The sequence below is a fragment of the Coenobita brevimanus genome, chromosome 106, assembly GCF_032717465.1.
Source record: "Coenobita brevimanus isolate Jiangsu-jjx chromosome 106, ASM3271746v2, whole genome shotgun sequence".
Taxonomy (NCBI): Eukaryota; Metazoa; Arthropoda; class Malacostraca; order Decapoda; family Coenobitidae; genus Coenobita; species Coenobita brevimanus.
In genome coordinates this window covers 4,263,972-4,291,903 of record NC_137059.1, presented here as the reverse complement: position 1 = coordinate 4,291,903, position 27,932 = coordinate 4,263,972, and the positions used below count along the sequence as shown (strand labels likewise).

The window sequence follows — 27,932 nt, the reverse complement described above, 5'->3', positions numbered from 1 at the left end:
CAGAGTATTGGCAACATAGCAGCTCTCCTTTGTTAACTCGTTGAATCTGGTGATGTGTTTTTGTAGTTTATTCTTGCTGTCTCTTGACAATCTTATTCAACTGATGACTTTTAGTGATGAGGTTATATAAGGCTATACCATCCATCACCAGTTTGAGAAAATTATCCAGCCCTGAAGATCTTATGGTGATAGGAAGAAGAAGATATCAAAGATGTAACTGTTTTGAAGGGGTTAAAATAATTCATCATATCGCTTATGAACATCAATACAGTTCTTCCTGCCAGTTTGTTTAAACACTTCATCCCGGATATGTCTCTTTTATCTTGGCTGACACTTGACATTTGTATTCATGTTTGGTATGACATTCCATGCTGTAGAGTTTAAAAATATCTGGTAACCCCCACACCCTGATATGAGTTTATATTTTATTCTGTGAAGTTCCAGCCAGTTTTATTCAGCTTTGGTAAGACATCTTCAGGATGACAAAGTTAAGAATACTCATGTAATTTGATCAGGGATGACTAGGATAGCTTTCCTGAGTGGTACGTAATATATAGATTAAGTGTTTTTGTAGTATGCCACATTCATAAAATGTCCAGTCTCTCCACATTTTCCAGTCCTCTTGCCCCTTTCAGCATCAGTACAAACATCCTGTCTGTTAAGAATGGCACATAGTTCATTTACAGTATTATCAGCACCATAAATGTTTAGTATTGTCAGCACCATAAAAAGTTTAGTCATGAAAGAATAATGTTCATCTATGACTCATATCTATGACTTTCTTGCTTTTGTAGGGTGTAGACAGCAAGAAGATCATGGAGAAGCTTCAGCAGGTACAGGGCTACATCCAGCAGACCACCACCGCCATGACAGCACTGGAACAACAGGGTGATATTGTACGTATACAAATCATTCATAGGGTTGTGTTCTAGATGACCTATTGTAGATTTTGTAGTGTCTTCTTCCCCCCCCCCTCTTTTTTTGGGGGGGGGGCAAAGACTTCAAGGCCTATCCTCAGGGCATATCCCTGAAGCCCATCTCCTACATCTCCATGTGTCACCACTTCGGCGCTAACACCCACTGTCCATATTTAATACGTGCTATGGCTGTCTCCATCAAGAATGGTGTACTGGTATTAGTGGAGTTATTTTTACGACATGTCGGAGGGTCTTCTAGTAGGTCAGTCAAGTCTGTTTTTTTTTTTTTTTTTTTTTTTTTTTTTTTTTTTTTGCAAATCCATAAACTGTTCCTTACCCCAGAGGGGATTTGAACCAGGGTCCTTTAGGACTGCAGGCCACCTCTCTACCAGTTGAGCCACCACCTCCCCCAGAAATGTTGTGCATGTTACATCTTAGTATTGTCTGGTATGCTGTTTACTGTATATTCTTTTATTTTAAACAGATTGTATTGATAATGTAAGAGAGGGTATTAAAGTTGTAATATGCAGAATTAATTGCTAAGAGAAAATGCTATGAAATCCCCAGTCACTTTGGTATGACCCTTAATTCAGTAGTGTTTTGACTTATTTTCATGTAATATTCTTTATATTTAGTTCAGTTTCAGGATACAGTGAGAGCATTGAGGACTTTAGTACAGTATGCAGTGCCATTTGGGGAAAGTACCCTGATCATTCCTGAATCAGCATTGTTATTATTCAACACTTATTTCAAGTTCTTGTGAAACTCAAACGAAAGTAAAGTATTAGCCTTATTAGGTACCATTTTTTATGTGAGCAAGGATTTTTTTTTTTTTTTTTTTTTTCCCCAGCCAAAAACTAATCTATTTGAAATTCGTCAGTTGCTGTTTCCCACAACTGATGAAAAATGTCAATTCTTCAAACGAAAAGTATGAAAGTTTGATTTGGTATATAAGTAACAATAATTGTACACCCACCGCAAATTGATTTAGGACCTACACACAGAATTGCTGTGGGAGAGTTGTCTGTCCTTGCTTTGTGTTTCCACCTCTACCAAGTGAATTTTGGGGGCAAGAAGTAACTGGCAACTCATCTGGTGTTGGTGGGAAGTGGTGAAACACTCAGCATGTCAGTGCTTGCCCGGAAGCGAGATTGGGAGTACATGTTCCTGTCGCTCCGAGCTTGCACCTCCCTCTTTTTTCGTATGCATTACTGTTTGCCCTGTTTTTTTTTCCTAGAGTCGAGTTTTCATGCCTGGAAAGTACTGCTCAAGGGATGAGAGGGTCCGTATCATTGCATGGTGACAGGATAATGTCCCTATCAACACGATTTGTGAACGTACTGAACGTGCAAAGTCAACCGTCATGAAGATTCTTGCTGCAGCTCGCGGCCTGCCACCTGAAGCCGTACCAGAGCATGAACATGGTGGTGGAAAGAAGAGGACGACTTTCAGAGGTACAGATACGCTTCTAAAGAGGGAAGTAATCAAGAATCCTCGTCTGACAGCAGTAGAATTGAAGAGAATGCATCCCCAGCTGTTGCAAGACGTCTCAATTTGAACTATCCAACACTGCTTGCAGAAGGAGCTGAGTTTGCCAAGCCACACAGCAGCCAAGAAACCGCTTCTCACTGACCGCACAAAGAAGCAGCACATTCAGTTTGCCAAGAAGTTTGCACGCTGGACATCGGATGAGTGGAGAAAAGTTATGTTTTCCGATGAAAGCACATTTCAAGTGTTCCAGGTGCATTCTGCCAAGGTTCGTCGCCCTGCCTTCCGTAGTCGATATGCCCCTGCTTACATGGTGCCAACTGTTAAGCACCCACAATCAGGAGGCGTGGCTCAATCGGTAGAGAGGTGGCCTGCCGTTCTAACGGACCCAAGTTCAAATACCCGCTGGAGCAGGGAACAGTTTAAGGATTTGAGTTTCATTAAATCAGGCTTTACTGATCTACCAGAAGACCCGCCGACATGTCGTAAAAATACCCCCGCTAATACCAATACACCAGTCCTGTATGAGACAGCCCTAGCATGTATTCAATATGGACGGTGGGTGTTAACGCCGAAGTGGTGACATGTAGAGGTGTATGGTATGTAGGAGGACTGCTGGGCCTTGCTAGCAGGCTGTGAAGCCTATGCCCAGAGTCGGACACACCAAAAAAAAAAAAAAAAAAAAGTAATGGTATGGGGATGTTTCTCAGGTGAAATGGGAAGGGGAGGCCTCTACTTTCTTTGTAAGAATTGATGATGAATGGTGGCCAGTACATCAAAGTCTGAAACATCATTTGTTAAACCTTTTGCTACTCTTGGATGCGACTTTTTCATGCGCGATTCAGTTCCATGTCTCAAGTCAAGAAAGGTGACAAAATGGATTCAGGACTATCGGATTGAGGTCCTCGACTGGCCTGGCAACAGTATGGATCTAAATCCGATAGAAAACTGCTGGGCAAAGATAAAGAAAATCATGGCAGAGAAGAAGACACCCAATCCGGTCAACCTCAAGACTAAACTGACAAATGTTTGGTGCAAAGAAATGTCCTTAGATTACATTAGAGATCTAAGTGATTCCATACCAAAATGCATCCAACTGGTCCTGAAAAACAAGAGAAACATGATTTCATATTTATGAATGGCATTTCATGAACAAACATTATGATATACTATGATTTCTGTTTTTTTTAATACCTTGTGGGGGGAGGTCCGAAGTCAATTTGCGGTAGCTGTATATTCAGTAATTTCAGTAATACAGGTACATTATATAAAAACAGTGTAGTCATGTGTCAGCTTCCTATTTCTGCTGAGAGCGTCCATTTTGGTTAGCTTTGTTTTCTGTTTGACAATATTGATCATTGTCATGTAATTCTTTTGTGCTGTAACTTTGCTACGGAAGTAAAAGTACAGGATGACAAGATAGGTATTTTCTATTTCATTTGACATTGCATAAATCAAATGTATACAGGTGTTGCACAGTTATATGCTATACTAGCAGTGCACTTTGAATACTATATTCATGCACATGACTATTCATCAGAATCATTATTTTACGTGCACTGTACGGGATGGCCCTGCAGGGGTGGTTGCTCTCATACAGTTGATGGGTCTTCATGCCTGACAGACCAGGGTTACTCTACAACAGCAACAACCAAGTGGCAGTATCAGTTTGCCTGGAGTAGCCTATCAATATGTCTGATGATAATGACAATGTCCATCAGTAGATTAAATATCTAAATTACAATAACTAAACTGAATAGTACTCATCAAGATTTATTGTTGTCCTTGGAGTTGGTCATAATTTTTTAACCTGTTGGTGAAGGGCAGGGCGATTTGTTCATGGCCTCCCCCACTGGGCCTAAGGTGCCTGGCTATGGAAAGATACGTAATTCTAGAAAATTAACAAGAAGAATATCGTATTGTTACTGACCCTCCCTTGATGTTGATATTACCCCACAGTCCAAGGTGGGTCAGTACAACACACTAGCGAAGATTCTGCGTGACCTCAGGGACTCTGAAGCCAAGCTCAAGGAACACCTGGAAACTGCCAAGAAAAATGAGGTTCTTTGCCTCTTTTACCATTTGATACGTTTGCCTGGGTTTTGTGTGCTGTTGCCATTTAAGTTGTTTTGGTATTTTGTCACATGTGCATATGATAGTGATGAATTGCAGACGGGGACTAACATACTTATTGATGAGTACGAAGCCCACAATGTTTGACAGTTAGATAATAGTGATGAATTGCGTAGGGAGGCTAACATACTAATTAATGAGTATTGACACGGTGACACCCCAAATAACTGGGTCATATATGGGCTGCTTTTGATGTTAGATTTAGTTAACCTGCCACTGACATTACAGAGTGGAATCAGGAATGATGTAAAGAAACATGGCACGTTGGGTATGTCAGTTTGCGTATGCCTTTGCCCTCTTGAAATATTCTGACTAATTTTGTGCCTTATCTGGTACTTTACTTATTACTGTACTGTATTCAGTTTTGTGCTCCTGACCACTGCGTTGTAATTCTGTGACTATGGAGAGTGATTTTGGTCCATATTCTCATCAGTTTTAGGAAACTCCCCAGCATCTCTTCCTTGGCAATTTTTTTCTGCATATGATACATTGGATATTCTCTTGCCTGTTGTTAATATGGTCTGTGTTGATATGTAAATAAGATACAAGACAAAAATTTTGAATATGCACAATAAATAAAGTTGGTCAAAAACAGCCATCTCACCATCTTGAAATCTGAGTTTTAATAACATATTAACATGAATATGTTGCTAATCATGAAGAGGTGCCACAGAATGGATGCAGCCATAGCATTGTCTTTTCTGCCACCAGGCTTCCTGTAGAATTGCTACAGAAAGGATGCAGAACCATAGCATTTCATCTTTCTGACCACTGAGTTTAGTGAATAGAACTGCAAAAGGATGAAAATCTGGGCCAAGTTAAGGTGAAAGAATTGTAGAAAGCCTCCTTACCTTATAAGATGTGGTTCTGTGTCACTAACCTGTCCAAACTCATTGTCTTTCAGTGTGCAGGGTATGTGAAGTGACATTTGCACCAGATTTTCTCAGTTTTAATAATATACTGTAGTTCTAATTCTGTGCCTTAGGTAATACTTATTCCTGCATTGTGTGTTGTGCTCATAACCACTGTGTTGTAATATTGTGAGTATTGAGAGTGATGTTGTACTAACCTGTGCCAACCCATTGTCACTCGGTGCACAGGGCATGCAGAGTGACATTTACGCCAGGTTTGCCACGCTCAACAAATCCTTACAACACCAGGAGGGGGAGTACCTTGACATTCTTGCACGCTCCCTCATTTTGTCCAAGGTAATGTTGTAGTAAATGGACCAGGTTAACCCCTTGGCTATAGTTAATTACATCATCATCATTATTTCCCACTTAAGGATGTGGTGATGGTCAGTTTAAGCCAGCTAAACAAAATCATATGTCATAAACCTGAAAAAAATGACTAAGCTCTTTGGAAGTTATGCTTGCACATGGAATGTTTTTTCTTTATAGTAAATAGCATCTCCATAAATGAGGTTACTGTCTTCCATATACTTTCTTTCATTTAAACAGTTGACAAGACATTCTTACCAGTATCTCTCTCTCTCTCTCTCTCTCTCTCTCTCTCTCTCTCTCTCTCTCTCTTTTTTTTTTTTTTTTTTTTTTTTTTTTTTTCCAGAATGTTGCTGAAGATAAGTTTAACATTTCTGACATTAACTGGAATGAAAGATTAGTCAAAATTATTTGTTTCTTTTCTGACAGCAGTTGGAATCAAACAGTTATCAAGGTAATTTATAACGTTTCTGACATTAACTGGAGTAAGATGCAGATAAGGTGAATCACAGTCAGAGGGTTAATAAATCAGATAGCTGTAGGAGTTAATTCATTTTTAAATACATATATTAAGATGCTTCACGTATGGTAGAGTGAGGCTGCATCTTGAAGTATTGTGTGTTAGTGGTGTATAATAATATGAATAACTATTAATTGATGTAGAAACTGTGTGAAGGTTAATGTTGTTTATAGTACTGATATGATGCCTAGTGTTCTTAAGGCAGACTGCACCTTTGGAGTGGCAGCCCTGCCTTAGATACAGTGATTCATTAAGAAGGTGAAAGAGAGAGGCTTCTTACCCAAGACAGACAGATAGAAGTAAAGCTTGTAGTGATATTACAGGTCACTTAAGAAGAAATGAATATTTACTGATATTATTGGTCATTACTGGAGGACAAACATCATATTGATTTTACACAATTAAACCTAATAGGATGGGGTGCTTTTTTTTACATGAATAAGTCATCTGTCTGTATCCTGAAGAAAGTTTTTGTCAAGGACATTTTTTAAATGGTGGGGGGGGGGGAGAGAGAGAGAGAGAGAAAAAAAAAAATGCTGGGTTAGTAATGTTACATGTCACCTCCTAAAAAATGTTCAGTGATATTTCAGGTTGTTTAAAAAGAGAAATCATATCCAAGCTGTAGTGTTTCACTTCCCACCTTAGGAGCATACCAGTAGCCCCCGCCCCTCTTCTTACAGGCAGCAGCAGCAGCAGCACAGATGACCAATGGCTCCTCCACACAACCAGCCACCGCACAGGTCAATGGCCGCGAGGAGGTGAGTAGTATATACTCTTTATGAAGTACTGTATTCAGATATACTGTTTTCACTCTATCTTTGCATATCTGGGACATATTTAATTTTTTTTTTCTTGATGTCTCCTAATGATTGTATTCACTGTAAAGTAAATTCTTTGAACTTGAGGGTTTAATAGGCCTTCATCAGTACCTTCCCTCTTTGAGGTCCTTCTTAGGTTGATTAAAATTATCTGGTGGCAGTGAGAATAAGATTAAATGTGCATCATCAGATTGAAAAGGTTAATAGTCAAATAACAACAACTCATAGACAATATTGATTGATGACAGGTTTTATAGTTTAGTTTCTACCATCTTTGTTGATTTGGTAGTTTTTTTCAGTGAACCTATTCAGTATGATATGCTTTTGATTTCATTCTGCCAGACCATTTTGCTTAGCTTTGGTAAAATGTCTTTCTGTTAATGGATTACTGGAGGCTATATTAACATCCAGCTAAAAAATGTCTCCCCTAAACTGAATAGAATTGTTTCGTGAAAGGAAGATTGCATTACACAGTGCATCGTTTGAACTGACGGAGTTAGAACAAGAACAGAACATTGCCATTCTCGGCTACGTACAAACTTGCATACACTGTGTGATGTACAGTAAGCTCCATGTATAGGACTTTGATTTAATCCAGAATATCACAGTTTTTTCTCTACGTCTGGAACTCTTAATTGGGGAGCATTGGCACATCAGCTTTTTAGGTAGGAGTGGATTTGTAAGAAGCATTTTTTCGTGAAATTGCTTTGAACTCAATAGCAATAACCTTTTATCATGTGGAGTGGTAACCATAATATCAGATGATAACTGAGCCTGAAAGGGTTCAATCTGAGGAATGGTTTTGGTTTCTTGCTCACATAATGCCACTCAGGCAAGTGAGGCTGGTCACCATTGCTTTTTAAATGTCATATGAGTAGTCCAGTCCTGGAGCCTTATGCTTGTGTTTGCATGGGGCACAGTGAGATTGGATGATGATGATTGATGGTGAAAAATGTCAGGAAAGGCAACATCTAATGAGGAATCTTCTGTACCATTCAGGTTTAAATATTTGCTGACACTTTCCTGCAGGCTGTGGTGATTAAAGATGTAACATAATACCAGTATGAAGCGCACAACAAAGGAGTTTGAGAAGGAAGGATACTCACTGACATATAATGGAGGAACAAAAAATTATGGAGGGCAGGACACAATGCTGGCAGAGATTGTCATTGAACTTATGCTTGTGATAATGCATAATACAGTTCTGTTTTGTCTGTAGTCCTAGAGTGAGAGCAGTGGTCAGAGTCTTATTATTGGATGGCAAGACATTGCAGGCAGGATGGTTTTTAGTTTAGTTTTGCCTGTGATAGTATATAATGAAATTTCTTTCTACCTTTAGTCCCAGAGTGAGAGCAGTGGTAGAGGTCATGTTATTGGCGTGGTGGGTAGTGCCAACGTTAGATCACTGCAGGACCGCCTTGCTGCCAGCCAGGTGGAGTCTGTAGCACTCATGTCACAGATGAGGGAGAGCATTGCACGCAGAGAGGACCTCATGACCCGATATAAGGTGTGCTTAGCTAACATTCACCATTTGTTACAGATAAACCATGTATACCTTTGGGGTTTGTATTCACGTTGGTTAACCCCTTAAACGCGGCTGTGTACGGGCGATCCCCCCGCTGTGGCGGGGTTGTAGCGGGGTCTAAGTACCTGTGGAAAAATATTTGCCAAAAATCATAGATTAACCTTAGAGCATTAAAATTTTTATGGCATATATTACTTACATTCAGCTATCTCCTGAGCCACATGTTGAGCCTTCGTTGACTACCAAAGGACTTGTGAAGACTTGCAAAGTTGGGTAACAAAGTCTTCACTCTCACACCTCCAGAAACCCGGTTTTCTTTCTACCACAGCCTCAATCTGTCACAGTACACTTTATACAACAACGTACAGGTTGTTTGGAATCCGTATTTGTAAATAAGAACTGAAAATAAGGCTAAAATGGACGGAGCGCACGGCCGACATGCAGCGCGGTGGCGATCTTCCCGTCAATATTGTCACATTTGCCTTTTCTCGGCAAAAAACACGTATACTCCTTTTTTTTCCAACATAGGACTTCGCAAACGTTTGCCTGTCACTATTACGGCCATAAAAATCAATGTCACTGCCAGTATTGTGGATTGGGACTGAGGAAGACCACCGCGGCGCGAGTTTATTCAGCCTTACGGCAGGCACTTTATTCTCGCTCCTGTCGGCCACTCGCACTTCATTTCTATCGCTCACTTTCACTGTATCTGTTTTTTTTTTGCCTTATTCATCAGTGTCACTGTCCAGTGTTATAAAAATAATATTTTATACACAAAAAACTGTCACTGTCAGAACATAGAATAGGAAAATATGCTTTCATCTTTTTACACTGGAGTGACTGTCACTCGCAATACTTATATTATTACTATGTACAATTATTTACACCAAAAAACACTGTAACTGTCAGTGCTTTTACAAGTACATACACTAATTTACACTCATCAGGCTGTCACTGTCAGCACGTAAAAGAAAACTAAACAATATTATCACTGTCACTCTCAGTATTTTTTCAAATATTTTTACCCTTATTTTCAAAATCTACTTAGGCTGTGGTAGTCAAAGAAACACGGGTAAGCACAGAGGGGAACTTTGCACTCTTTGCACTGCAAGGAGGTGCGCCTAAAAGTTCTTTCCTGCCTGGTAGTGTGGCTGCACACATGACACCTCCTCAGTGCCTTCCCCCTCTTTGCAGTGGCTGGCAGTGGCTCCAGGCGGTGTCGCTGAAGGTAGGCCATACACTGTAGGCGGTCTGGAGGTGTGTGAGGGTGGCGTTTGGGACCTGTAGAAAGCACCTGGCCGTAACGCTGAAGCAGCTGGTAGACACAAGTCTTGGAAAATCGTCTGAGAGAGTAGTTGGCTGGCTTCCTGTTCTTGATTTTATACAGGATGAAGGCTTTCAACATGCACATATCAATCAAGTGCAAGAACACCTTCCTGTACCAACGACGATTTTTCCTCAGACAGTCAATCTCTCCAATCGTCATATCCGACTTGTCCACCAGCCGCATATTGACGTTATAGTCAATGACAGCATCAGGCTTCATCACAGGCTCGCCAGTCCTTCTGTCGACCTTCCCTGTTGCCAGCATTTCACCCTTGTGTACTGTGGTGAGCATGTTCACGACTCTCTTATCATGCCACCTGATCGCAAGCATCTTGTCAGATTTCTTCAGGTGCACGTCTCCCCGCTTTGACTTTTCAGCCTCGGGGAAGGCAGGGTAATGTGCCCTTTTACTTCTGACAGTGCCACAGGAGCCGACGCCGTGTTCAGAAAGGTACTTGGCGAGTTTTGGAGCGGTATAGTAATTGTCCGTATACAGGACATGATTCTCGCCAAAGTACTTTTCCAAAAGCACTTTCACCACAGAACCAGAGAATCCAAGGGGGTCAGTCTTATCCAAATCGACATTGCTGGCGGTGTAAATGACGAAGTCAAGGATGAACCCCGTCTTGCAGTCGCACAGCACGAAAAACTTGATTCCAAAGCGGTGGCGTTTGCTTGGAATGTACTGGACGAACCGAAGACGGCCCCTGAACAATACCAAAGACTCGTCAATCACGACTTTCTTGAACGGGCGCAAGAACCTCGTAAACTTATCTTTGATCATGTTCAGGATTCCCCTCACATTCCATAATGGGTCAGTTTGGAAAGGCTCATCATTGTTCGCGAAGTGAAGATAAGTCATCAGCTGCCTAAAACGATCGCAGCTCATGTATTTATTGAATATGGGTGTTGGGCACAGCTCGTCGGAAGTCCAGTATTCTTCTAACTTATGTTTCCAGTTGTGCGGCATTAGCAACATCAATCCAATAAATACAAAAAGCTCGCGGATCGTAAGAGGCACCCATGATGCCATCCGCGATGTGGATGGCGTGGCCGCCTCACCTTCTCCTTCGCGAACTGGCGCACATTGCCCCTCATACCTGTTTGTCTCGGTACAGATGTGCTCCATAACCTCGTCGTCAAGGAAGGCCAACAGGTAGTCAACGCATTCACCATCGTCGTCCACAGGGAAGTCAGCCTGAAGTCCACACTCACTGTCGTCAAAGGGCAGATCCTCAGGCACAAAATCTGATCCCTCTGACCACACGAAAGCATCTAGCGTTCCCTGCCTAGGCTGGGAGGTGCTTGGGGCGGTGGGGGGTGAGGCAGGTCGTGTGGGAGTGGGTGAGGCAGGCTGGGCAATAGTAGGTAAGGGAGAGGCTATCCCAGGCCGTGTTGGTGTTGTGGTGGTGGTGGTGGTGGTGGGAGGGACATTATCACTTGGGTCAAGGTCACCCGCGGTGGCGTGACTCCTGAGTTGCCTAGTGCGAGTTAGCCTAGGGGACTTTACTTACACGAACACTAGGCCTACGATAACCTCTCAAACGTAAAATTGCTCGTTTACTTCCCTTTCTCGGTGGTGAAGGAGACTCCGACGACTCAGGAGACAGGACAGCAGACAAGGAGGACGAGAGAACAGGGCTGGGAGTACGTGGCGGGCTTGCGGTGGCGTGACGTGGCGTAGGGGACAATGGCGGTGCACTGGGGTCTCCGCTCCTCTTCCTTTTTTTCCCCCTTCCCATATTCGAGGCCCCTTTTCACCGGGGCCTTCCCTGTTGAGGTGCTGGGCACAGACACAGTCTCCTCCGGCACAGAAAGAATCACTTCAGGGCCTGAATCAGCACTAGATTGTGTCTCTGATTCAGCCAGGCTCGACCAAACACCCACGTCACTGCCATAGTCCATTGACGCTTTCAACAGTTCTGAGGCTATTGCAGAGTCACTTAGCCCCTTGGTAGTCACTGGTAAAGTTTTGAAGGGGGTCGAGGTCACAAAACCCTTTTTCGGAGGGCTAGAAGGCACAGAACCAGAAGAGCTTGAGTTTGACATGGTGTCACCGTGGCAGATTTGCGTGGACTGACGCTATTCTGGGGCAAACCGCACGAAAAAATGACAGTGTGACAACTGGGGAAACAAGCGTTTCCCAATAGCAAAAAGTGCTTGCAAGATGACGGCGCAGATTGACACGTATCAGCCGTCCGCGCGTTGCCATATCGCACGACGAGGGAGGGCCGCGCATCGGTGCGTCGGTGGGTAAAAAAAATGAGACTTGCCAACAACCGAGGTCAGTAGTACAAAGGTCAAGTGTGCTAAACGTAGCTCACGGGTGGCGGGACTGATAGACAATACCAGCTGGAGCATGCTTGCCCGCGGTTATTCAAAATTAACTCAAATCGCAAACGCGACGACCCGCCGTTCTGCCCTTTGGGCCGACCGTCGCAAATGCGACGCTCCGCGTTTTAGGGGTTAAGGTGGCTAGTATCTCATACTTAGTGATATATTTACATACCATCTCATACTGGTCTCTCGTATCGTATTTGTAAGATTTAAATGCTGACATAGAGTACATAGCTATTATACAGGAAAATATCAACATCTGATTTACAGGAAAAAAAACTGTTATGTAAGAGGTTCTGGGTAGCCTCCAGAGCCGAGCAGAATAAGAGCCCAAGCCATAATAGATAGCAGCAGGGTGTGGGAATTGCCCTGGTACAGTGGTGCTAGTGTGAATATTGCCTGTTATGTGTTTGAAGTAATCTATTTATGAAAGGTGGAGTCCCAGGATTAGCAGCCTCCTGATTATAACAAAAGGTTACATTTAGGTATCTATCTATCTATCTATCTATCTATTGCCAGACGCCTCAATCCCGTTTGGGGTGGCCACAAACAAATCGCCTCCAAGTCGCCCTGTCCCCCGCCATTTCACTGCCCTGCTTCCAACTCACACCCCCCTCTCTCATATACCTCTCCACCCCATCCCTCCATCTCATCCTCGGCCTCCCCCTCCCTCTTTCCCCCTCCACCTCACTCACATACACTCTCTTCGTCAGTCTTTCATCCTCCATCCTCTCCACATGGCCAAACCACCTCAGTGTGTTCCTCATAACGCTTCCTATCACATCCACATCAGCACCACAACGCTCCTTTATATCCTCATTCGTCAGCCCGTCTCTCCATGTGACTCCACAGGCTCCTCTTAAATAACTCATTTCCACTGCTCTCACTCTTGACTTGTGTCCTTCCAACAACGTCCAAGCTTCACTTCCGTACGTTAGAGTTGGTATCACAATACTGTCATGTAGTAACTTTTTCACTTCCATGCTCACTTCCCTGTTTCTTATCACTGCTTTCAAAGAACCAGCAACCTTTCTTTCTTGCTGTACCCTTTCAAGCACTTCACCCTCCAAACCTCCATCCTTACTCATCACACTACCCAAGTACTTAAACGTACTCACATTTTCCAATTCCTCACCCTCCAATCTCGCTGTACATTCACTGACTTCACCTCTCTCAAAGACCATCACTTTACTCTTCCCTACATTCACTTTTAGATTCCATTTCTTACACACTCTGTCAAACCCATCCACCAAGCCTTGCAGCTCCCCTTCGTCTTCACTCAACAACACAGTGTCATCTTTAAACAACAGTACAGGGAGTTTCCAAACACTATCCTCTCTCACCAGGGCCACTCCAACATCCACTACCCTACCTTGTACCTCTTTTATTACCCCATCCATGTACAGATTGAACAACCATGGAGACATGACACATCCCTGTTTCAACCCAACCTTCAAAGAGAAAAATGCACTTAGTTCACCATCCACACGCACTGCAGCCTTCGCACCATCGTACATACTCTTCACAGCATTCAACAACTTCCCATCTACTCCATATATTCTTAACACTTTCCACAATCCTTGTCTGTCCACCGTGTCATATGCTTTCTCCAAATCCATGAAAGCCGCATACAACTTCTTTCCCTTCTGTAGAAACTTTTCCACTAAAGATCTAAGAATGAATATCTGATCTACACAACCTCTTCCCTTCCTAAAGCCTCCCTGTTCTTCTCCAGCTAATTTCTCTGTTCTTTCTCTATCTCTGTCAATAAGTATCCTACCATACACTTTTCCTATTATACTAAGAAAACAAATGCCCCTATGATTACCACACACTTCTTTTTCCCCTTTTCCTTTGTACAAGGGAATAATTATACCTGACTTCCAATCCTCCGGGACTCTACTTTCCTCCCAGGCCAATCTGCACATCTTCCACATCCATTCTACTACTATCTCTCCCCCATGCTTCAGCATTTCACCACACACTCCATCAATTCCTGGGGCTTTCCCTGATTTAACTTTCTTCATTGCTTCCACAACTTCTATCCTACTGATTTCTTCCTGTCTTCTCACCTCCCTCCTTCTCCCAGCCATTCCCCAGCCACTTATACTCGCATTACTTCCATCCTCTACGTTCAACAATTCCTTAAAGTGTTCTCTCCATCTGCTCACTTTTTCTCCCTTCTCCACTAGTAATCTACCATTTTTATCTTTCACTACCCTGCTAACTTCACTTCCACCCTGTCTTACTCTTTTCACCTCTCTCCAGAACATTTTCTTACAGTCCCTCCACTTTACACTCAAATTCCTTCCAAATTCCTCATCCACTTTCTTCTTACTCTCTCTTACTAATCTTTTCACCTCTCTCTTTCTTTCTACATATAACTCTCTCTTCTGCCTCTCAACCTCTTCCACGCCCCTATTTCTCATCCATTCATTGTATGCTTTCTTCTTTTGTGCCACAGCCTGTTTCACCTCTTCAGTCCACCACGCTGTTCCTTGCACCCCCCTCCGTCTTCTCTTCCTTCCTCACACCACATCACATGCTGCACATATTTCTTTTGTAAATATTCTACACACACCTTCCACGTCTCTCATCTGCTCCAATTCATATTTGCCCAATCGTTCCTCCACTTCTCTCTTATACTCTGCCTTTTTCTCATCCTCTTGTAACCTTTCCACTCTCCTTGCAACTACTCCTTCCTCTCGTCTTTCCCTTCTTCTATTCCTCCATCTTACTTGAACTCTAATTCTGGCCACCACCAAGTAGTGGTCAGAAAGTCCACTCCCCCAACCTCTATAAACTCTTGCATCCATTACACATCTTCGCATCCTTTCATCCACGGACACATAATCAATCATTGCCTTCCTTTCATTCAGTTCACCACCCACTGTTCTCATCACTCGCCATGTATACCTGTGGATCATTTTATGCCTGAAGAGGGTATTGGCTATCACCAACTCCCTCCCAGCACAATTGTCCACTAACGCACTCCCATTCTCATCTATCTCAGCAGGCACACCCCACTCACCAACTATTCCATCCACCTTCACATTCCCAACTTTACCATTCATATCACCAATCAAAAACACTCTCTCATTCCTTCCAAACTTTTCCATGCACACTTCTACATTTGTCCAGAACTCTTCTCTCACTCTTCTAGCACGATCTTGCGTTGGCGCATACACACACACAGTCGCCCACATTTGTATTCCCACTTTCAACTTTACCCTCACAATCCTTGACCCAACTGATCCATACTGTCTTATGCTCCTCTTCCATCTTTTACTCACAACTATACATACTCCTTCCTTTGCCCTCTCATTCTCACCTACTCCTGCACATATACCCCATCCATACTCCATTCTCTCACACTTTCTCCTCTCCATTTTGTTTCAGTTATTCCACATACATCCACTTTCGCATCCTCAAACACCTGGACAATCTCTCTCTCTCTCACCTCATCATTCGCTCCCCTTACATTCCAAGTTCCAATTACAATGTCCTTTGTCCGGTCCTTGGTCGTCATCGTTTGGTCAGTCCTTGTCCGAGGCTTATTGTTAGTTTTTTTAGTTAGTTGTTTTCCGGGGAGGGGCACTAACCCTCCGCCAACCCTTTTAGTCGCCTTTTACGACAAGCAGGGATACTGGAGGAGTATTCTTGAAAAACCCCCAGGGGTATGAAGCTATTAAGTACAGTATCTGCTCTCTTCACTTGACCCAAAATTATCATCTCTTCATCTTGAATGCCAAGTTGTAACAGTAAATTAACACTAGACTTTTATGCCAGTAATAAAGAATACTGTGGTTGGGATGTAGAGACATAGTATTGTCTTTTTCTGCCTCTAAGCTTTGTGAAATAATCTACATCATGAAAATGTAAGCCAAGTAAAGGTGAAAGAAGTGTAGCATCCTTGGCACAGATTTTGTATCACAGTATTGAGTTGCAGCATTCCAGTCACTACATACACTGTACTGTACACAGGCAACGCGTGAACGTTTGGCCAACCTAAAGAAGCAAAGATTAGGCATGCAGGAAGAAAAACAACGACTACTGGATGCAGCTGCAGGGAGGAGCACTGGTTCAGTGGATGATGAGGTGGAGGATCCCATACCTGGTGCTGCCAACTGGTCCTTGACTGATATTAACCAGGGCTTGGTGGACTTCCAGGGTTTGCTGGATAAAGTGGAGAACCTCACCCAGATATACACCCAGAAGGCTGAGGTCTGTCTCTGATTACCTGTCTATCTATCTGTCTGTCTATCTATCTATCTATCTGTTTATCTATTTATCTGTCTGTCTGTCTACCTCTTTTTCTATCGGGTATATAGCAAGATGAGGAAATCTGTCTACCAAACCTCCATGGGTATTTGTAAAGGTGATTTGCTAGTCAAATTTTTAGTAGAAGTTTTATGGAACACATTATAATTACTGGAACACATCACCCCCAGAGCATGGACCCACAGTCATGATATTTACTCCCACAGGAAGCAGATCCAAATGATGCTGAGGAACAGACCAGTATAAATGGCAAGTTACGTCAGTTGGCTATTAAGCGCAGGCAGCTGACAGGTGCTCTGGCTAAACTGCGGGATTGCCAGCGACAGAAACAGCAAGAGCAAGGACAATCAGGTTGGATTTTATTTATTTATCTTTATTTATTTATTTACATGCCATTCAGTCTGTATTCACCTGTACTGTAGGTAGCACTACATTGAGGGAGTGGATAATGAGTGCATCATTTTATTTATTTTTTATTTTGTTTTATTTTTTTAGTGAGGGTTTGTGGTAGGTGGGGGCGCTCACCATCCACTCACTCAATGTAGTGCTGCTTTCGGGTGTCTGCCCTGTCCTCTCCTCTCTCCTTCTTTCCTTCCATCTTCTTCTATCTTTCTTTCCTTCATTCTTTCCTCGTCCTTCTGCCTATGGGTGACTTTACACTTCCTCTTCTGTCTTTCATTCCTTCATTCTTTCCTCTTCCTTCTTCCTATGGGTGAATCTACACTGAGTGACAAGACAAATGGTTTCCTGTACACCAGGAAACTATTTACTGCGCTGGGTGGTAACCATATAACCAAATTTTGGCGCCTGGTGGTTAAGTGGGTAATTATTGTGCTCCAATTGGATTGAGCTGGTGAAGGTTTATATCCAAGGCATGGTTGGGGTTTATTGCTCACATAATGCCACTCAGGGATGAGTGAGGTTGGTCACTCTCATCTTAAATGTCAGGACCAACTGCCTAGCCCCGGGCTCCTACGCTCCTCATGGGGCAACGTAGGATTGGATGATGGATGGATGGATGGATTGTAGAAGAGAATGAACAGGAAACAAATGGATGAAAGTATAAAAAACAGTCAGGTCAGATTAGGAGGGTCAGAGAGAGAGATTGTTTATATTAGTTTATAATGAAAATTTTGACTAAAATAAAGTACAGTAGTAACTGGTCTGTAGCTCTACCCCATCTGCCCAAGAAATCTGAGCTGAATAAAACATCCAACATTATCTGCACTAAAATATATACTGAAGGAGTTATATGGGATTGATTCAGCCTGGGATGGGATTCTCCCAATGGGGGGGGGGGAGAATGTATGTACCATATGGTACTTTATACCCATGGGCTAAAGGGTTAATGTACTTATTTCATAGTTACATTTATACTTTCCAGATTGTTAGGACTTCTTTCATGTAGGAGGAAGAATATAGTACAGTAGTAGCACTCAGTAGACACAAAATCCCCACTTAAAGTTGTGTCAGTATGAAGTTTTTAATTCTCTATCTATCTGTCTATCTATAAGTTTTTAAATACCATCTGTTTTTCAAATAAAAGTTGCTGGTGATTCACTATAAAGTTGTGTTGAAGTTAGAAATAGTATTCCATATGTTTGATAACCTCTTAATCTGAAACCAAAAGCATGCCTCACTTTTAATGATGTTTTATGTACAGTAAGTAGCATGATGCCTTCACCCATTCTGGGTTAAATGAAGATTGACTATAGTAGATTCATTACCATATGTAATAATATGTTTCTATCTATCTGTCTGTCTGTATCTGTCTATCTATCTAGTTGTATCTATCTATCTCTATCTATCTGTCTATCTATTTATGGATGAAAGAGATTTCCAGGTGCCCTTTGTGTTTGTACTACATGAAGAAAGTTCTCTAACCTCTTTTAATTCAGTTGGTGGCCAGATTTTCTTAGATTCGAGGGTTGATTTGACTATTATCCAACTCTTATTCCTATCTCACAGCTAAGGTTAATCAAATTTCATGCTACCACAACTTAAGTATTGAAGGTGCAGGAGTGGGCTACTTTGATCATGTAGCAACAAAGTAATGTGCAGTGCAGTAAATTTCATTGGTGAATTTGTGACAGATGTCAGTGAAGGAGACTCCCAGACTCCCTCCACCACCCCAGGCCAGACCCCAGATGCCAGTCACGAGCCCCCCGAGAGGTCCCCTAGAGATGCTGGTGGAGTGGCATCAGGGTCAGATGGAGGGGGAGCCGCACCTGAAGGCACCTCCAATAGTATCGAAAGTGGGAACCCTACTCTAGCAAGCCTGGGTGGTGCGATGTCATCCCTGGCTTCTGCCTCAGAGGACCTCACAACCCGCCAGAACCAGTTGGTGTCCCTCCAGCAGCAGCTTAGTGAAATGAAGCGTCTCCTGGACATCACTAGTTCAGCTCAGCGCCAGGTCACTCACACTGTAGGATTATTTTGTAGTCTGGGTGTTTGTGGTAAAAATGTAAAATGAAACACTGACTACGAGGATGTATGCAAGTGAGGTGGAAGGAGAGAGGAGAGAGAGACTGAGAATGAGAATGAGACGGAGTGGTGGGGTGGAGGGGTATATGAATGAGGATGGTGTTAGCTGGTGGGAGGGCAGCTTGATGGCAGAAGGCAGAATGATGCAGATGCAGTATGGTCATGACCACCCCCTTTGGGATTGAGGTGTCTGGCTATTTCTATGGATGGATAAATAGATTACGTCATTTGTAGATAGTCAGCATATTGACGGTATCTGGCTGGTATATTTGAAGCACGTCTGTAAAGATGTGCTTCAGATACATGAGAAGCCTACACTTGATACTGTGCAGTCTGAATGAAGCAGCTGCAGCATCCACTGGGAAGCCTAACATCCAAACATATCCCAGCATCTTGCTGTGGGGAGAGACTCTTGTCCAGCCCTGGTGAGGAGCTGTCCACCACAATGGGGTGCTGGATCCCTACATAACATGACTGTGCAGTACAGTATGTGTATTGTCAACAGCCCCACAGAAGTAGTTACTTACCTGTGGTTGACAGGTTTGCTCAGCCAAACCGACCACATTTCAGCAACAAAGCAACTTTTATCTTAGAGGATTCATAGGAATTCATCTTAAATGTCAGGACCAACTTGCCCAGCCCCTAGCTCCTACACTTCACATGGGGCAACATAGGATTGGATGTTGGATGGATGGATGGATTTTTAAGAGAGTGAAAAAAAAAAAAAAAGTCATTTAAGGTAAAGAATGTGGTACAGAATGCTTTGACATGTTGCACAGTTCAGAGTCACATGAAGGAACACCACATGGAGCAAGGGAAGGATGAATGGTGGATGCCCAGCTTCTGTAGAATGTGTTTTGTTTGTATCTTCAGGCTGAGGCTCGTGCACAAGAGTCCAAACGACGTCTGGATGAAGCCAAAAGCCAGCAAGGCAACTTGACCCTAAACAATACTGAGAGTGGGGAGCAGGAGGGGGCTCAGGCACTCAGAATCGGGGAGGAGGTGGTGGGCCTCTCTGGGCGCAGAATCATACTTTCAGAGGAGGAGAGGAGAAACCCAGAGATTGCCTCAAAATACCAGTAAGTAGTTTGGAGCCTAAGTATCATGTTGATTAATTTGAAATATGGATCCAGTTTTATATTATGTTCATGAAATGAATTGCTAGATGTGGATCTCACACAAAAAATTTGTAGCAGCTAGTAGCCATTGTTTGGATTACAGTTGCTAAGAATTAGACATGTATAAGGTCTACACTAGACTGATGCACAAGAGATTTGCAGTGTAGTGCTAGTACTGTTATTTGCATTTTAATTTGTACATATGTGCAACACCTTGATTTATAACTTTAATGATGTGCTGTATAGTGATATTAATAAGCTAGCCCAGAAGAATGCTGATTGTCAACTGTAGTGTTATTCTTATTCAGTAATTAATTTGAGTAATTGTTTTCCCATGTGTTTTGCAACACTCGTACAGACAACTGGCAGATGCCAAGAAACGTCTGGCCAAAATGGAGGAGGTGATTGAGATGATTTCAGCAGCCAAGAGAAGCGGCCAAAACTTGCGGGATGTGATGCCATCTGAGTACCTGGCTATACTTGAGGATGCTGAGGTGGGTTAAAGTGTGCAAAGTGTGGGAGGGTGAGGGTGTGGGGAAGGGTGGAGGGTGTGATGAGTACAAGAAAATGAGTGTGGAAGTATATACAAGGTTAGGAATGTGTGAGTAGGTGGGAGGACAAGGAAGGGGAAATGAGGTATTTATGAATGGAGTAGATGCTTGAAAGTGAGAATAGTATTTGGTTTAGAATATTGAAGGGAGTAAGAAGTATTGTAATAGCATACCATTACCGGTATGTGGAGGATTTGTTTTGGAGGAAAGGAGCAGAGAATGTGCAATGTGGTGTAGTCTTCCGAAAGTCTAGATCGCAATATGCAAATTCCAGCGTGTCTTGAGCAACATTTATCCGAGCAAAGAGATCATTACAAATGTGATGAAGCTCTGCAGCCTGAAATACCGAAAACAGACTTTGAAAAATGTTTCAGGTGATGGAAAGAATGGTGGGCTACGTGTGTCAAGTCAAAAAGGGCCTACTTTGTGGGGGATCAGTGTCCTAGCTCAACAGGTTAGCTGTTAATTTTTTTAGGGCCTAAGGTTGGACACATTCTGAACAGACCTCATATGTAAGGTCAGGATTGTGGTGAAATATGACTATGACTCTGATTATGTATGATCCCGATAGTGATGTCTAGTTATGTCCGTGATGATGGTTGGAAAGGAGGTCAGGATGATGATGATGATGATGATGATGATTTATTAATGTCTTTGATAATAATTTATGATTTTTCATTGTAACTGTAATGATGCTGATAATGAGGATGATTGACTTTCTGACTCTTCATATCCACTCTCTAAGGCTGAAATGGGCATGCCAAGCAGCGATGTGCGCCGCAGCCAACCGACCTCTGAGCAGCCGACCCCAGACCAGGCCGAGGAGGAAGACGACAATCGTAGGGTATCCCGTCGCCAACCTCGAGGCCCTAGAATGTGAGCAATGATTTTTGAGGGTTGTTCATATATGCACCCCTTATCTATTGTATTGTGGGAATTCTGGCTTGTGAGGAGAGCAGACGTTTTAGCTGCTTCATGAAATCAGTATGCAACCATGCAGTTGTTGGACTTAGAAAGCAGACACTATAAATCACAGGAAGGGTGCATAAGCGATGTGGTACAGTATTAGAGGTAGACTGTGTGATAACGCTGATTTCATGTGTGCGGTGTGTCAGGGATAGCGGGTGGAGATTGTCAGGCGTGAATGGATTGAACTTGCTGTTGAGTCTCTTGAGTGTGTGGAAGAATTTTGTTATTTAGGAGAGATATTATGTGCTGGAGTTGGGGCTGGAGCTATCTCTGTGGCTAGAGTGAGGAGTGGTTGGAAGAAATTCGGGGAGCTGTTGACGTTGAGAGGGCTTTCCTTCCATGCTAAGGGATTTTTGTATGCAGCATGTGTTAGTATTGTAATGCTGTATGGTAGTGAGACTTGGGCAGTCTAGGAGGAGGATATTTGCAGGCTCAAATGTACAGAAATGACTATGATGAGGTGGATGTGCCTTGCATCCCTGATTGTGAGGACTGGGGGAGCTAGGTTTATGATGGAAGAGTAGAGGGGTAGGATAGGACTGGAGTGTATTGGTGTTGTGATGAGGAGAGGTAGATTGAGATGATTTGGTCATGTGGAGAGGATGGGGGATGATAGTTGGATGTGGAAAGTGAGAAGTGTTAACGTTAAAGGTAGGGTTGCGAGAGGTAGACTGAATAAGTCTTGGGATGAGGTCATAGAGTGACCTCAGGGATAATGGATTGAATAGAGAAGTTACCAGAGATCGAGCAGCATGGAGAGCCGCCATTAGGTGACCAAGACCGATGCATGCAAGCACGTTGGAGCCTTCAAAAATGAAACAGAAATGAAAATGATGCAGGGTAGACTTTGTCCTTTGTGACACTTGAGTGCATTCCCCATATGGGACAGTTCTCAGATGCCCTCAGATCATGGGGATGCCATATTGCATTAGCCCCGTTGCCGTCATGTGCTTTGTAGGTGCCTGGTGGTCTAATGGTTAAGGCACACCAGCTGGATATGGCCCATTGTGGTCTAATTCTGAGGGGGTGGTTGGGATTTATTGCATACCTAATGCCATAATGTCACAAAAGGGCAGTCATTCTGATCCCTCTTACCTAAAATATATGAACTAAGTAGCCAAACCCAGAGCCTGACGTATCTGATGGGGCTGTAGTGGATCAGCTGGTGGATGGATGAACGGAAAGACCTCTGGTATTAGTATTGAAGGAGTTAATGAGGATGTATCAAATCCCTCCATTTTGAAAAGTCTCTTCCAAATATTATGTGACTGTATAGAGATAGTGTGAGTGAACTGTGAATAATTCACTGGATTAAAGGATTAGCTTGACTTTAATGAAAATACTGTAATTTACTTGCATTATCAAATCTCTGTTTAGCATATAAACTTTAGAGATGAAAAAATGTAAGTAAAAATGTTGACCAGTACTTTACTTTGTGCTTATGACAACACTGAAGTCCATATTCTAATGTATTTAGGAGACTGTAACACCTCCTCTTCGGCAGTTTGTTTTTGTATATTTTGCATTAATATTTGCTTTTATGTGCTAGTGAAAGCAGTGATGAGAAATAGGGAGGTGAGTATGGAAGTTAAGAAGTCACTGCATGATAGTATTGTGATCCCTACCCTGACGTATGGAAGCGAGGCGTGGACCTTGCAAGAAGGGAACAAGTCAAGAGTGAGAGCAGTGGAAATGAGGTATTTGAGAGGAGCATGTGGAGTGACATGGAGGGACAGGTTGACAAATGAAGTGAAGGAACGTTGTGGGGTGGATGTGGATGTGGTTGAGAAGATAAGGAGAAATACACAGAGGTGATTTGGACATGTGGAGAGAATGGAGAGTGAAAGACTGACTAAGAGGGTGTATGTAGGTGAGGTGGAGGGAGGGAGAGGGAGGGGTAGACCGAGGATGAGGTGGAGAGATGGAGTTGAGTGGTATATGAGGGAGGGGGGAGTGAGTTGGGGGGAGGGTAGTCAAATGGTGGGTGACAGAGCGACTTGGAGGTGTTTTGTCTGTGGCCACCCTTTGCAGGATTAGGGCGTTGGGCTATAGATAGATAGATAGATGTGCTAGTGTTAGGAGAAGTACCTAAAATGATCTAGTCGTGTGGAGAGAATGGAGATTGAGACTGACCAGGATAGATCTTGTACATGAGGTGGAGGAAGGGAGAAGAATGGGGAGACCAAGGATGAGATGAGGGATGGGACTGAAGGGTGAGAGGGGGGTGAGTTGGGGTGAGGGCTGCCTGATAGTGAAATTGCATGGAGGCAGTTCATTTGGGTTTACCCATTCTGGGGTTAAGGAATCTTGCTGTAGGTGTAGATAATATTTATGCAGTATTGTTGTTATATCTGTTATGAGACAGTTCACCATGGTAGCATATGCAGGTCTTTTCATTTCATGGGAGCTATTTACTGCCACCAAGCAATTTCAAGCCTGCAGTTGTGGGGTTGTATGTCTTTACTGATGCCCTTTGCTGTAAGGTGAGCCATCCATGTGTAGTAAATGGTCTCTTGAGCTGCAAGAACTATTTAGCCTGTTAATCAGTGAAGGATTACTGGACGGTAGCACTGCATTGAGTAAGTGGATGTGGGGCATAAGTGAAACACAGGAGAGCAGTAAAGTGTAATATGCAAAATAGATAACTAAAGAAGTGTTAGGGAATCTTTAGCCAAAGATAATACAACCCTAAGTACATTGCAACCACAGGGGCAGCATTGGTCGTGGTGAGCGTGAACGTGAGAGGCGTGCACGGGAGCAGGAGCGCAGTGAGATCTCAGCCATGCAGAAGCGGCTCAACAAGGCCACACCACGGGTCCCGCCCATCAATGAAGGCTCACGTCACGGCCACGAGAAAGGTGCCATAAAGAAGCAGCCACAGGTGGGTTAATTCTTCAACTCAAGCTTGGCACAGATACCCTCTTTCCAGTGTATTTTACAAAGCATAGTGGCAAAATGAGATAATGTTGCTGCTGTGCATCGTTTCCCTATCATTTCTTCGTAGTACCTTATTCTAGTGTTAATCTCTCATTAAAACTCAGCATTCAAGGTGGGATGATGACAGGTTTAGGCTAAGTTTAAATGAAAAGAGTACAAGTATATGATATTGTAATGTGGCACTAGTCTAATCTCAACCCAGTGGATTGCAGGTAACTGGCCTCTTTTAGCCAGGTTCTCTCAGAGATCTTTTGTTGAGGTTATGGTGAAGGCTAATGAGATGCACAAGGTATGTATGATATGGGACTGCATTACAGTGAGAGAGAAGTGGATTCTTTGTAAGGTGAATTTTGTATTGGTACTGTAAAAGGGAAGGGTTATGGTAGGGTAGTGAGTGTAGAAAGCACTCCCTAATGTAGTCGTCGTCTTGTGTCTTTACAGTACTAAATCTCTGCGTCAAGTAAAGGCCTTCTCAGCACAAACCACTTTTTTTCCTTAATCCACATTGCTTTAGTTTCCTTTTTTTAGTTCCCTGTTTCTTCTCTGATGCACTATGGCATTTCTTGTCATTAATTTTAGTCTTTCTCATCTTGACTTTTCTCACACCTAGATAATAATCCCTGTTAACCATCACTTTTCACTTTGTCAGATGATTTTCCAGATCTGTAGATGCTGTAAATATGCAGTCATTTCTGTAGTAGTCTAGCCTGGATTCCCCACACCTTGAAAGAATTCATTTGGCATTTACCTTTATCGGTTCTTATGTTACATGCTTTCTGCTTGGTTTGTATAACTGCAGTCTGAGTCACACATCCCTGCTGTGGGCTTACTCTCCAATTTTTGGTGAACTTGATTTCCCAAAGCTTGTGTTACCTTTTCCATCACTGTTCATTTATGCATCAGACTTATTCCATGATAATTTTTATGCACAGTCATATGCACAGTTATGGACTTTTTTTGCTGTATTGCTGGATCATTTCTTTTCACACCAATTACCTTTCCTTTTTGAAAAGAGTATGGTCACAGAGTTTTTCCATTGCATTCCATGACAACTTGTGCACCCATTGTAAGTTTCATTGATATTCTGAAGGGGTATGGTTACAAACTTTTTTGATAAAACTCCAAAATAATTTTTACACACTAGTCAGTCACAAGTGTGTTTGTTAAAGAGTACAGTCAAAACTTATTGTGGCTAATAAGGGGCTGCTTGTGAAGGGTGTTGGGGTTTGTTGCTTATGTGTTGCTGCTCAGGGATTAGCATTTGGTCACTAGCCGTAATTGTGTGGACTGAGTAGCCTAATCACAGGCACTTGTACTCCTGCTGGGGCAGTGGTTGATGAGTTATTACAGACTTTATCCACTGTCATTGTAGGCACTGTGGCAGGATGGGAGTCATAACAAGAATGCCAGCAGTAGGGGCGGTGCAGCTGGTGTTGACCCCAGGGTGTCTGAGGTTCTAGCCATGCACGAGGAGGTCAGGCAGAAGAAGAATGCACTGGAGGCTCTCATGAGGCGCATGGGCAAGTCATCTTCCCTCAATGCTGACAACATTTCTGACAACATCTCTGAGGGATCCGACCGACTGCGTGAGGAGGACGAGGAGGTGGTAGGGGGCATGGGTGCAACCTGGGGTGGATCTGGGATGCATGACTACTCGGATGACCAGTACCGCCAGTCCAGGTGAGTCCACAACATACTGTATGTGGTCCCCATTAGAAGTATCCCATCCCCCCCCCCCCCTCTTTTTTTTTTTTTTTTTTTTTTTTTAAATCCTAGTACTGTTTATTTAAGAAAAATTGCATATCAGAGTTCTGTTGTTGCCTCTTAAAGTTGATGTGCCAGTTCCCCAGGATACATTACTAGTTGTATAAAAAATATGATATTTTTTAACACTTCCCTGACATCTAATGATTACTGCCTGTATGTCCTGGGTATTTGTTGGTAATGTGCTCCAATATATCACAACTTCTTCTGCTTAGCTGGTACTCTAAATTGGGGGAAGCTGGTAAATGAGCTGTATAGGTAGTAGTGAAGCTTTAAGAGGCAATTTTTTCTTTAATTACTCAAGACAGTACTTTTAAAAAGTGATTGAAAAAAAAAAATGTAATGTAATGAGGACTCTCTCTACATGCTAGTATATGAAAATGAGCTGAGTTGCTTAGCTCAACAATCCTCCTCCAGCTTAGTGTTAACAAATCTTTCTCATTCCTCCCGGAGTGTCAGGGAGTATCCTTTTTATACTCTTTTGTTGTGTACTTTATATTGCTTATGTCCAGTGCCTTGCTTCCTCTCAGGAACCTCCAATTGGGATGGCTGGGTGAAGCGCCTCCAGGCTACTTTATCCACACAGACCATTCTCACTATCAGATGCTCCTCTCCCTCTTCCTACTCTTCAGTGTACCGTTCCACTCTCTTCTTCAGTATCACTTAAGGTCTGCCTCTACCTGCAATTCCCCCCTTATATCATTTTCACACATTTTCATTGGCACCCTATCTATGTGCATTCTTGGTACATGCCCATACCATCTCAAGTGTATTCCCTTTTATCCATAGAGCAGTTCCACACCTCGCTTTTATACCATTTTCATCCATTTCATAGTGTCCATAAATTTCACTCTTTCATACAGCCTTCCTGCCCATATTCGCAGTTTTTCTAAGAAAGGTCCTTTCAACCACTTTCAGCCTAGACAGCTCAGTCACTTACTGGCCAGGTTTCACTCCCATATGAGAGTGTCTGCACAAGTTTATTATGTCATCTCAGATGCACATTAACTTAGTGTATTTTGTTATGAAAACCCCAAGTTGGCAAAGTTGAAATCACAAAAAATGTTGAAGCACTTACCATTATTTATATTTATTCCTTACAGTGATGACGACCTGATCGAGGAAGAGGATGACAGTGGTGACCTGTTGGCTAGAGGACCTCCCCGTCGACCACCTCAGCCCCACCATATCCCCCCTAAGGATCGCAACCGCCACCCTGCCAGCCGCCACCGCCGCAGTCGCCAAGACTCGGGTGGACGCTTCTCTGTCAATAACCTCTCTGGCAGTAACTACGGCACCACTGGACGCACCAAGCACAACCGCCTGCGTGAGTTAAAGGGCTGTATTATTAAAACTGGGGGTGTGAAGGGGTCATTATAGGCAACTATTGAATTTTAATTAAGTTTTTTATAATTTACTGTGGACTTGATAGCAAAGAAGAATTGAAAAAGGCAATGTACGGTGGTAAGCAATTGTATAATCATCTTAGATTTGATGGGGTTGAGATAGGGTGCTCAAGCTGGATGTGGTCCATAAGGATAATT

General features: G+C 42.9%; 1 protein-coding gene across 7 annotated transcripts in view; it reads left to right on the top strand.

Annotated features, from left to right (window-relative positions):
- The window catches only part of LOC145416433 (uncharacterized), an 83,820-nt gene that overhangs the window by 25,062 nt on the left and 30,826 nt on the right, over positions 1–27,932 (top strand). For 4 of the 7 annotated variants that reach the window (XM_080285384.1, XM_080285385.1, XM_080285381.1 and 1 more), the window contains 13 exons: positions 795–896; positions 4,365–4,466; positions 6,959–7,036; positions 8,436–8,603; positions 16,269–16,508; positions 16,772–16,916; positions 18,659–18,990; positions 19,923–20,128; positions 20,526–20,661; positions 21,464–21,594; positions 24,397–24,568; positions 25,997–26,304; positions 27,492–27,715. In XM_080285384.1, coding sequence (XP_080141510.1) covers positions 795–896; positions 4,365–4,466; positions 6,959–7,036; positions 8,436–8,603; positions 16,269–16,508; positions 16,772–16,916; positions 18,659–18,990; positions 19,923–20,128; positions 20,526–20,661; positions 21,464–21,594; positions 24,397–24,568; positions 25,997–26,304; positions 27,492–27,715 — 2,344 coding nt within the window. The remainder of the gene's footprint in view (positions 1–794; positions 897–4,364; positions 4,467–6,958; positions 7,037–8,435; positions 8,604–16,268; positions 16,509–16,771; positions 16,917–18,658; positions 18,991–19,922; positions 20,129–20,525; positions 20,662–21,463; positions 21,595–24,396; positions 24,569–25,996; positions 26,305–27,491; positions 27,716–27,932) is intronic. The other 3 variants (XM_080285386.1, XM_080285383.1, XM_080285382.1) reach the window with 2 other exon arrangements.